General features: G+C 43.0%; 1 protein-coding gene across 2 annotated transcripts in view; it reads left to right on the plus strand.

Annotated features, from left to right (window-relative positions):
* Nucleotides 1-12,682, plus strand: part of LOC126284328 (dehydrogenase/reductase SDR family member 11-like) — an 89,219-nt gene that overhangs the window by 57,939 nt on the left and 18,598 nt on the right. For both annotated transcript variants that reach the window (XM_049983172.1, XM_049983173.1), the window contains exon 4: nt 612-741. In XM_049983172.1, coding sequence (XP_049839129.1) covers nt 612-741 — 130 coding nt within the window. The remainder of the gene's footprint in view (nt 1-611; nt 742-12,682) is intronic.

Consider the following 12,682-nt stretch of genomic DNA (forward strand, 5'->3'; position numbering starts at 1 on the left):
CCATAAAACAATAAATATGCATTTCCGACCATTCGTTCCCTACCTTAATATAATCGGTTGTGGATCCACTAACACCCGCTTCAGTCAGACGCCCTGTACACTCGAATCGTGTTGTACATTTAATATATGCTATTCTGCCATTTGTGGCGCAAGGTGGTGCAGTGAGTAGTTGCATTGCAATGTGTTTGAGTAAGTGTGATATAAGCAAGTGAATGTGAATATGTGCGACGCTCAATGTCCGCGCGATGCTACAATATCTGCATCTCCCTTTCAGAATGTTAGGGTAGCAACTGTAGAGCGAGACCAAGTTTTGTGTACAGTAAGAAAGTAGAAATGGATGTAGGCAGCGGTAGTTAAGTAGAGATTTAGTAACTTGTGCAGGACAGAGTGAAGGCTAGAACAACAACAACAACGACAACAAAGATGACAACATCAGAAAGTTCTGCCAACCACATTCTTTTCAGTGTATAAGTATAAACGTGTGTATGTTTGGGTGCACGATCACGCGCATTTGTGTGTGTGTGTGTGTGTGTGTGAGCAGGTGTGACGTATGCAGATAAGTGTGAATGTACGTGATGTCTGTCCTACAAGTCCCTGCCTCTCCCTTGCAGCATCTGGGGACACTCACCGGTGGCGGGCGGTGAGCTTGCCATGTACGCGTCCACCAAGCACGCGGTACGGGTTCTGCTGGAAGGCCTGCGGAAGGACCTGGTGGCCAGGAAGAGCAACATCCGCGTCGGGGTAAGCTGAGGTGTACCGCTAGCGCCAGCAGCGTTGTCCGATGCTCTCTGGAGCCGTAGCCGTGTCGTGTGTAACACTGATCACAGTGCAGTCCTTACACAACGTCTAAGACCTGATTATTGACCCCTTATACCGTTGTACTACCATTACGACTTTGTAATTTCAGTGAAGTGGGCATTAGGCCGTGGTGCAAGGCATGTTTGTATGTTTGTGTGGCAGTTTGTTTATTTATTTCTCAAGTAAAGACCTGGTGCCTGTTAATATAAAGCAGGTTGTACGTTGTGTGATTTTACATGTTATATCATACAAATTCAGTTTTATCAATAGAACATTTATTGTTGAAAATATTACAGAAGGATAACCACACACACACACACACACACATACACACACACACACACACACACACACACACACATACACACACACACACACACACTGTAAAGGCATTGCTTTCCCCGAAAGTCGATAATTTTTTTTTCTTTTGTGCATTACCTTGTCATAGTACGTATGTATCATTTATTTCAACTATTCTTTATTTGTTAATACGTCACATTGTTTCTTCATTCATTTTGCTATCATCATCATCATTATCATTTTAGACTGATTATGCCTTTCAGTGTTCAGTCTGGTGCATAGCCCCCTTATAAAGTTCCTCCATGATCCCCTATTCAGTGCTAACATTGGTGCCTCTTCTGATGTTAAAGCTATTACTTCAAAATCATTCTTAACCGAATCCAGGTACCTTCTCCTTGGTCTGCCCCGACTCCTCCTACCCTCTACTGCTGAACCCATGAGTCTCTTGGGTAACCTTGCTTCTCCCATGCGTGTAACATGACCCCACCATCTAAGCCTGTTTGCCCTGACTTCTACATCTATAGAGTTCATTCCCAGTTTTTCTTTGATTTCCTCATTGTGGACACCCTCCTGCCATTGTTCCCATCTACTAGTACCTGCAATCATCCTAGCTATTTTCATATCCGGAACCTCAACCTTGTTGATGAGGTAACCTGAATCCACCCAGCTTTCACTCCCATACAACAAAGTTAGTCGAAAGATTGAACGGTGCACAGATAACTTAGTCTTGGTACTGACTTCCTTCATGCAGAAGAGAGTAGATCGTAGCTCAGCGCTCACTTCATTAGCTTTGCTACACCTCGCTTGCAGTTCTTTCACTATGTTGCCATCCTGTGAGAATATGCATCCTAAGTACTTGAAAATGTCCACCTGTTCTAACTTTGTTCCTCCTACTTGGCACTCAATCCGGTTATATTTCTTTCCCACTGACATTACTTTCGTTTTGGAGATGCTAATCTTCATACCATAGTCCCTACATTTCTGATTTAGCTCTGAAATATTACTTTGCAAACTTTCAATCGAATCTGCCATCACAACTAAGTCATCCGCATATTCAAGACTGCTTATTTTGTGTTCACATATCTTGATCTCACCCAGCCAGTCTATTGTTTTCAACATATGATCCATAAATAATATGAACAACAGTGGAGACAGGTTGCAGCTAGGTCTTAACCCTGAAACTACTCTGAACCATGAACTCAATTTACTGTCAACTCTAACTGCTGCCTGACTATCCATGTAAAGACCTTTAATTGCTTGCAAAAGTTTGCCTCCTATTCCATAATCTCGTAGAACAGACAATAACTTCCTCCTAGGAACCCGGTCATATGTCTTTTCTAGATCTATATAGATACAATTCCCTGTTCCACTCATAACACTTCTCCATTATTTGCCGTAAACTAAAGATCTGGTCCTGACAACCTCTAAGTGGCCTATACCCACACTGATTTTCGTCCAATTCGTCCTCAACTAATACTCGCAAATTCCTTTCAACAATACCTGAGATGATTTTACCCACAACGCTGATTAAAGACATACCTCTGTAGTTGTTACAATCTTTTCTGTTTCCATGTTTAAAGATTGGTGTGATTACTGCTTTTGTCCAGTCTGATGGAACCTGTCCCGACTCCCAGGCCATTTCAATTATCCTGTGTAGCCATTTAAGACCTGACGTTCCACTGTATTTGATGAGTTCCGACTTAATTTCATCCACCCCAGCTGCTTTATTGCACTGCAATCTATTGACCATTTTCTCCACTTCCTCAAATGTGATCCTATTTCCATCATCATTCCTATCCCCTTCTACCTCCAAATCTGAATCATTGCTGATCGTATTTTCACCTACATTAAGCAACTCTTCAAAATATTCCCTCCATCTGCCCAAGGCATCCACAGGATTCACCAGCAGTTTTCCTTACCTGTCCAAAATACTTGTCATTTCCTTCTTACCTCCCTTTCGAACACTGCTAATTACACCCTAGAATGGTTTTCCAGCAGCTTGACCCATAGTCTCCAACCTGTTTCCAAAGTCTTCTCAAGATTTCTTCTTGGATGCTGCAATTATCTGTTTGGCTTTGTTTCTTTCTTCAAGATAACTTTCTCTGTCTACCTGAGGTCTAGTATGTAGCCATTTTATTTAGCCACTTCTAGTACTGTGTCCCTGTACCTTGTCCATTCCTTTTCCAATGACTGTAACTGACTACATTCAACTAACTGGTACCTTTCTGAGATTGCTGTTGTGTACTTGAGCCTGATTTCATTATCCTGAAGTTTCTCCACTCTTATCCTCCTACATATGGACCTGACCTCCTGCACTTTCGGCCTCACAATCCCAATTTCACTGCAGATTAAATAATGATCAGTGTCATCGAAGAATCCCCTGAATACACGTGTGTCCCTCACAGCCTTCCTGAATTCCTGATCTGTTATTATATAGTCAATGATAGATCTGGTTCCCCTGCCTTCCCAAGTATACCGGTGAATGTTCTTATGTTTAAAAAAGGAGTTTGTGATTACTAAGCCCATACTGGAACAGAAATCCAAGAGTTGGTTCCCGTTCCTGTTGGCCTCCATATCCTCTTCAAATTTACCCATAACCTTTTCATACCCTTCTGTTCGATTTCCAATCCTGGCATTAAAATCACCCATGAGCAGAACACTGTCCTTGTCCTTTACTCTAACAACTACATCACTGAGTGCCTCATAAAAACTATCCATCTTATCTTGATCTGTCCCTTCACAATGCGAATATACTGACACAATCCTAATTGTCTTGCTAAACACTGTCAAATCTATGCACATCAGTCGTTCGTTTACATACCTTACTGCAACTACGCTGGGTTCCATTTTTTTCCTGATGAAAAGCCCTACACCCCATTGTGCTATTCCTGCTTTGACTCCTGACAGATAGACCTTGTATTTTCCCACTTCCTCTTCTTTCTCACCCCTTACCCGAATGTCACTAACAGCTAAAACGTCCAGCCCCATCTTACTTGCAGCCTCTGCCAGCTCTACCTTCTTCCCAGGGTAGCCCCCATTGATATTAATTGCTCCCCATCTCGTTACCATTTGTTTGCCAAGTCGTGTCTTAGGAGTCCCTGGTTTGTCAGTTAGGGGTGGGACTCCGTCACCTCCAAAGGTCCGAGGCATTTTGCTCTGATTGTTGCCAGCATCATATTTAAAGTATCGGGGAAGCAGGTTGCTAGCCTTACTTGCACCGAGTCCCATTGAGTTTTACCCCTAACGGTTGAGGGACTAACCGGTGTATTTGGTAGTCTTTGCCGTATGAGCACAAAGGTGAATCAGAATATGCCCGAGATGCCCAGCCTTATTCCAAAGTAACTGGTATCCCGACTGTCGGGACCACTTACTTAGCCACTCATACGTTGCACGTGGTTCATGAACTAGGACATGACTACAGGAACCCACACCATGAGTCATTTTGCTACTGTTTTATATTTTATATTGTACTAATATGAATGTTCTGGTTTTATATGCTTTGTAAAACTTTGGTTAGGCTAGGAGAAGTACTGTGTCAGAGAGAGAGAGCGAACGACTATCGATAGAGGGAGTGTGAGTTGTTGTGGTATCGTGGCCGGTTCGCGGATGGAGTTGTTGATGTTGTGGTCTGCAGTCCTGAGACTGGTTTGATTCAGCTCTCCATGCCACTCTATCCTGTGCAAGCATGTTCATCTCCCAGTACCTACTGCAACCTACATCCTTCTGAATCTGCTTAGTGTATTCATCTCTTGGTCTCCCTCTACAATTTTTACCCTCCACGCTGCCTTCCAGTACTAAATTGGTGATCCCTTGATGCCTCATAACATGTCCTACCAACCGATCCCTTCTTCTAGTCAAGTTGTGCCACAAACTTCTCTGCTCCCCAATCCTTTTCAATACCTCCTCGTTAGTTATGTGATCTACCCATCTGATCTTCAGCATTCTTCTGTAGCACCACATTTCGAAAGCTTATATTCTCTTCTTGTCCAAACTATTTATCATCCATCTTTCGCTTCCATACATAGCTACACTCCATACAAATACTTTCAGAAACGACTTCCTGACAAATCTATACTCGATGTTAACAAATTTCTCTTCTTCAGAAACGCTTTCCTTGCCATTGCCAGTCTACATTTTATATTCTCTCTACTTGGACCATCATCAGTTATTTTACTCCCTAAATATCAAAACTCCTTTACTACTTTAAGTGTCTCATTTCCTAATCTAATCCCCTCAGCATCACCCGACTTAATTCGACTACATTCCATTATCCTCGTTTTGCTCTTGTTGATGTTCATCTTATATCCTCCTTTCAAGACAGTGTCTTCTCCGTTCAACTGCTCTTCCAAGTCCTTTGCTGTGTCTGACAGAATTGCAATGTCATCGGCGAACTTCAAAGTTGTTATTTCTTCTCCATGAATTTTAATACCTACTCCGAATTTTTCTTTTGTTTCCTTTACTGCTTGCTCAATATACAGATTGAATAACATCGGGGAGAGGCTACAACCCTGTCTTACTCCCTTCCCAACAACTGCTTCCCTTTCATATAGCTCGACTCTTATAACTGCCATCTGGTTTCTGTACAAATTGTAATAGCCTTTCGTTCCCTGTATTTTAACCCTGCCACCTTTAGAATTTGAAAGAGAGTATTCCAGTCAACATTGTCAAAGGCTTTCTCTAAGTGTACAAATGCTAGAAACATAGGTTTGCCTTTCCTTAATCTTTCTTCTAAGATAAGTCGTAAGGTCAGTATTGCCTCATGTGTTCCAGTATTTCTACGGAATCCAAACTGATCTTCCCCGAGGTCCGCTTCTACTTGTTTTTCCATTCGTCTGTAAGGAATTCGTGTTAGTATTTTGCAGCTGTGGCTTATTAGACTGGTTGTTCGGTAATTTTCACATTTGTCAACACCTGCTTTCTTTGGGATTGGAATTATTATGTTCTTCTTGAAGTCTGAGGGGAATTTCGCCTGTTTCATACACCTTGCTCACCAGATGGTAAAGTTTTGTCAGGACTGGCTCTCCCAAGGCCGTCAGTAGTTCTAATGGAATGTTGTCTACTCCGGGGGCCTTCTTTCGACTCAGGTCTTTCAATGCTCTGTCAAACTCTTCACGCAGTATCGCATCTCGCATCTCATCCTCATCCACATCCTCCTCCATTTCCATAATATTGTCCTCAAGTACATCGCCCTTGTATAGAACCTCTATATACTCCTTCCACCTTTCTACTTTCCCTTCTTTGTTTAGAACTGGATTTCCATCTGAGCTCTTGAAGTTCGTAAAAGTGGTTCTCTTATCTCCAAAGGTCTCTTTAATTTTCCTGTAGGCAGTATCTATCTTACCCCTAGTGAGATAAGCCTCTAGATCCTTACATTTGTCCTATAGCCACCCCTGCTTAGCCATTTTGCACTTCCTGTCGATCTCATTTTTGAGACGTTTGTATTCCTTTTTGCCTGCTTCATTTACTGCATTTTTCTATTTTCTCCTTTCATCAATTAAATTTAATATTTCTTCTGTTACCCAAGGATTTCTACTAGCCCTCGTCTTTTTACCTACTTGATCCTCTGCTGCCTTCACTACTTCATCCCTCAAAGCTACCCATTCTTCTCCTACTGTATTTCTTTCCCCCATTCCTGTCAATTGTTCCCTTATGCTCTCCCTGAAACTCTGTAGAACCTCTGGTTCTTTCAGTTTATCCAGGTCGCATCTCCTTAAATTCCCATCTTTTTGCAGTTTCTTCAGTTTTAATCTACAGGTCATAACCAATAGATTGTGGTCAGAGTGCACATCTGCCCCTGGAAATGTCTTACAATTTAAAACCTGGTTCCTAAATCTCTGTCTTACCATTACATAATCTATCTGATACCTTTTAGTATCTCCAGGGTTCTTCCATGTATACAACCTTCTTTCATGATTCTTAAACCAAGTGTTAGCTATGATTAAGTTGTACTCTGTGCAAAATTCTACCAGGCGGCTTCCTCCTTCATTTCTCTCCCCCAATCCATATTCACCTACTACGTTTCCTTCTCTCCCTTTTCCTACAACCGAATTCCAGTCACCCATAAGTATTAAATTTTGGTCACCCTTCACTATCTGAATAATTTCTTTTATTTTATCATACATTTCTTCAATTTCTTCGTCATCTGCAGAGCTAGTTGGCATATAAACTTGTACTACTGTAGTAGGTGTGGGCTTCGTATCTATCTTGGCCACAATAATGCGTTCACTATGCTGTTTGTAGTAGCTTACCCGCATTCCTATTTTCCTATTCATTATTAAACCTACTCCAGCATTACCGCTATTTGATTTTGTGTTTATAACCCTGTAGTCACCTGACCAGAAGTATTGTTCCTCCTTCCACCGAACTTCACTAACTCCCACTATATCTAACTTTAACCTATCCATTTCCCTTTTTTAATTTTCTAACCTACCTGCCCGATTGAGTGATCTGTCATTCCACGCTCCGATCCGTAGAACGCCAGTTTTCTTTCTCCTGATATCGACATCCTCTTGAGTAGTCCCCGCCCGGAGATCCGAATGGGGGACTATTTTACCTCCAGAATATTTTATCCAAGAGGACGCCATCATCATATGACCATACAGTAAAGCTGCATGCCCTCGGGAAAAATTACGGCCGTAGTTTCCCCTTGCTTTCAGCCGTTTGCAGTACCAGCACAGCAAGGCCGTTTTAGTTAGTGTTACAAGGCCAGATCAGTCAATCATCCAGACTGTCGCCCCTGCAACTACTGAAAAGGCTGCTGCCCCTCTTCAGGAACCACACGTTTGTCTGGCCTCTCAACATATACCCCACCGTTGTGGTTGCACCTACGGTACGGCTATCTGCATCGCTGAGGCACGCAAGCCTCCCCACCAACGGCAAGGTCCATGGTTCATGGGGGATTTGCGGATGGAGAAACGTTGCAAAGTTCAGCGTGAAAGACCGTGATACGCGGGGGAAGAATTAATTACAGTGCGTCCACTGTGTTAATAGGAGATCGTGTATTATTAAGTGAACAGTAAAACCTGAAAAGTATATGGGGTGTTTGCGTTGACGATACTGTGTGAACTTATGACTATTAGCCATGAACCAGACACCATTGTCGTGTGGAGACACTAACTATTAGAATTGCGTGAAAGTGGAACAAACCAAAATGTTAAGAAAAGGACAGTGCTGTGATTTGATCAAGAAACATTTATTATATCATCCAAACTGTCTTAAAGACGACGACATAAATTGAACTGATGTTTAACGGACTGTTACAGTGATAAACACATGTGACTGATTTCCTGTGGCAGCACGATGAAAGAACTGTGCGAAGTATTGGCATTAACCGGCTATATGTCGTAAATACTAAAGACATTGCATGATTCCGACCTACGTGCACTGCGTGATTAATGAACTTTTAATAACAAAACGTCGCGCGCGCGTAACGACAACGCACACACTGGAACTATTATTATGGCGCCAGTGCTGCCAGCTGATTCCACTACAACGGAGACGTAGACCACCGCCGTAACTGGAATATTAATGAAACTGGAGGATCCATCATTATCTTCACGCCACGAACCGGGATCAACTTCACAAATCGTCCGCGCGGACCACCGCTGACGTCATCGCACTGTCTGCAGCAACAGTTAAGACACTAAAAGAAAATTATTACGCTCTCTCTCATTTCAAAATTAAAGACAATTGCAGTTAAATTATCTATTTTAAAAATACTGTCACAATATCAATGTTCAATTTTGTTTAGTTCCAATAAATATTCTTTCCATTCCTGGTATTTCGTCTTGTTGACAGTGTTGAAAAGCCGCCAAAATAAAGTTCAATTAATAATTTTCTTTCAAAATTCTTCTCAGACATTTTGCTGCTCATCATAATTTTATTTTAATGTTTGTGTGTAACTTCTTTTGGAGGGAGTACATATTTATTTTTTTGTGCGGTAAAATTTGCTACCATAAAATTACGTCTATTACCAGCTGATGCTGTCCACCATTACGGCTTAAAAACTGACCAATAGTATTTTTGCACCTATTTTCTCATTGACAGTCAACTTCAAAACAAAATTATTTGTTTTGTGGGCATCTAGTAGTTGCGCTATGTCTATGTAGGCCCCTACAATATCTTTTTTTTTTACTTTTGCAGCTTTACTGGAATTATATTGACTTGAATTGTTAATTTGGTCCCCGTTAAAGTGATTTGTCGCATCTGTATAATAATTGTACTGAATTACCTAATTTACTTTTTTTATTACGTAAACATAGGCATACCATATTTAGATTAAAATTGACATCTTATTGGCCCCAAATAAGATTCTGCACGTTCTGACACAGAATATGGCAATTTTTTTCCGTCCATGACCAACAGGGGTAGTCAGATTCCTTGTATAGGTCAAGTTTCATTATTTAAAAGGTTTTTTTTCAGAAGTAGATAACCAATTTCTTTACACACACCACACTTTTGCTCTTAAAGAGCACAGGTGGACTAAACTACACTCCTGGACATGGAAAAAAGAACACATTGACACCGGTGTGTCACACCCACCATACTTGCTCCGGACACTGCGAGAGGGCTGTACAAGCAATGATCACACGCACGGCACAGCGGACACACCAGGAACCGCGGTGTTGGCCGTCGAATGGCGCTAGCTGCGCAGCATTTGTGCACCGCCGCCGTCAGTGTCAGCCAGTTTGCCGTGGCATACGGAGCTCCATCGCAGTCTTTAACACTGGTAGCATGCCGCGACAGCGTGGACGTGAACCGTATGTGCAGCTGACGGACTTTGAGCGAGGGCGTATAGTGGGCACGCGGGAGGCCGGGTGGACGTACCTCCGAATTGCTCAACACGTGGGGCGTGAGGTCTCCACAGTACATCGATGTTGTCGCCAGTGGTCGGCGGAAGGTGCACGTGCCCGTCGACCTGGGACCGGACCGCAGCGACGCACGGATGCACGCCAAGACTGTAGGATCCTACACAGTACCGTAGGGGACCGCACCGCCACTTCCTAGCAAATTAGGGACACTGCTGCTCCTGGGGTATCGGCGAGGACCATTCGCAACCGTCTCCATGAAGCTGGGCTACGGTCCCGCACACCGTTAGGCCGTCTTCCGCTCACGCCCCAACATCGTGCAGCCCGCCTCCAGTGGTGTCGCGACAGGCGTGAATGGAGGGACGAATGGAGACGTGTCGTCTTCAGTGATGAGAGTCGCTTCTGCCTTGGTGCCAATGATGGTCGTATGCGTGTTTGGCGCCGTGCAGGTGAGCGCCACAATCAGGACTGCATACGACCGAGGCACACAGGGCCAACACCCGGCATCATGGTGTGGGGAGCGATCTCCTACACTGGCCGTACACCTCTGGTGATCGTCGAGGGGACACTGAATAGTGCACGATACATCCAAACCGTCATCGAACCCATCGTTCTACCATTCCTAGACCGGCAAGGGAACTTGCTGTTACAACAGGACAATGCACGTCCGCATGTATCCCGTGCCACCCAACGTGCTCTAGAAGGTGTAAGTCAACTACCCTGGCCAGCAAGATCTCCGGATCTGTCCCCCATTGAGCATTTTTGGGATTGGATGAAGCGTCGTCTCACGCGGTCTGCACGTCCAGCACGAACGCTGGTCCAACTGAGGCGCCAGGTAGAAATGGCATGGCAAGCCGTTCCACAGGACTACATCCAGCATCTCTACGATCGTCTCCATGGGAGAATAGCAGCCTGCATTGCTGCGAAAGGTGGATATACACTGTACTAGTGCCGACATTGTGCATGCTCTGTTGCCTGTGTCTATGTGCCTGTGGTTCTGTCAGTGTGATCATGTGATGTATCTGACCCCAGGAACGTGTCAATAAAGTTTCCCCTTCCTGGGACAATGAATTCACGGTGTTCTTATTTCAATTTCCAGGAGTGTATATTGCCAATTCCTTTTTCTGCCTTCCTAGCTCCCCAAACTTCCCTCATTCTCTCGCTGTGTTTCTGTTTCCGGTCCTCTGTCCATGCTTCTTGTCAGCTTCCTGCTGTCTTCGGCTTCATCTTGGTTGCCTTTTTGGTTGCCCGTATTTCTTTCATCTTCCGGTTATGATCTTGTTTGCGTTCTTCGGTATATTTTAGGCCTGTTCGTTTGTCACAGTGTATCTCATTTAGTTTACTTTTCTTAGTGATGTTTCTGAGTTTTATTCTGTCGTTTATTGTGTGTGCTGTTATGTTGAGTTGTTTCAGGTCGTTTTTGAACTTTGCCACCCATTTGTTGTTACTAGTGGTTACCCAGGTCTTTTTGGTCAGACTGTGTGATGGCATTCTGTATAGGTGTCCATAGAATTGTAGTCTACCTTTCCTAATCTTTTCTGTGGTTGTCTCTGTATGTTTGTATAGTTCCTCTGAACGTTTCTTGATCCATATTCAATTGCAGTTAGTTGCGCCAAATATTTTCCTAAGTATTTTCCGTTCTACTTTTTCTAGTTGTCTGATACGTGTATGCCCTAGGATTAATGTGGTCTCTGCTGCATACAGTACTTCGGGGAGCACCACCGTGTCGTAGTGGCGTAATTTGGCTTTTTGTGATGATATCACACTACTTTGTATGCCTTGGTCCATTTAAGTTTTTCTTTCTTCGTTTGAGTCTCTATTATGTCCGCTCATTTGTAGTGTTTCACTGAGGTATTTGAAGGTTACAATTTTGTAAATCGTGCCGTACTTTGTGTTCAGGGATGAGGTTTTCTTTGTGCTCATAAACTGTGTCTTTTCGTAAGAGATTTGTAGTCCCGTCTTGGAAGCGATTTCGTGCAGTTTTTCAATAGCTTCTATTGTTTCGTTTATATCTTTCGTGACAGTTACCAAATCGTCTGCATAAGCCAAGCATTTAATCTGTAGGTTTCCTAAAGTTATCCCCTGTTGTGATATTTTCCATTCTTTTATTACCTTATCTAACACTTGACTGTAAAGGAGAGGTGAAAGGCCATCGCCTTGTTGGACACCTATGCGCATTTTAAAGGGCTGTGATAGTTCCCCACAGAACTTTACTTTGGAGGTAGTGTTGGTCAAGATTTGCTCTATGATAGTCTGTGTTTTGTTGTCTACTTTCTATTGAGCTAGAATTTTGAAGAGAGTTTTCCAGTCGATAGAACCGTACGTCTTTTTGAAGTCGACAAATGTAATGATCAGGTTCTCTTTGTGTTATAAAATCAGTTTCAGGTTCTAAATTTATTCACCGCCCTTATCGGAAGTCTGCTTGGTATTCTCCAATCAACTGGTCGGTCTGGCATTCTAGTCTGTTCAGTAAAGCTTTAGAGAGGATCTTGTATGTGACCGGTAGTAGGGATATTCCTCTGTAGTTGTTCGGGTCAGTCTTGTCACCTTTTTATTTATATTGGGTGTATCAGGGGTGTTTTCCAGTCGACAGGAATTTTCATTGTCTCCCAGATATCTTCCAAGTTCCTGTGTATGTCTTTGGTGATTTCTGGGTCTTGTAACTTCCAGATTTCCGTGATGATGCCGTCTTGTCCTGGTGCTCTACGATTCTTGAGTGACTAGATTATTTCTTTAACTTCTTCTAGAGTTGCAGGTTCACTATATGGATTGTACGT

The sequence above is a fragment of the Schistocerca gregaria genome, chromosome 8 (genome assembly GCF_023897955.1).
Source record: "Schistocerca gregaria isolate iqSchGreg1 chromosome 8, iqSchGreg1.2, whole genome shotgun sequence".
Lineage (NCBI taxonomy): Eukaryota > Metazoa > Arthropoda > Insecta > Orthoptera > Acrididae > Schistocerca > Schistocerca gregaria.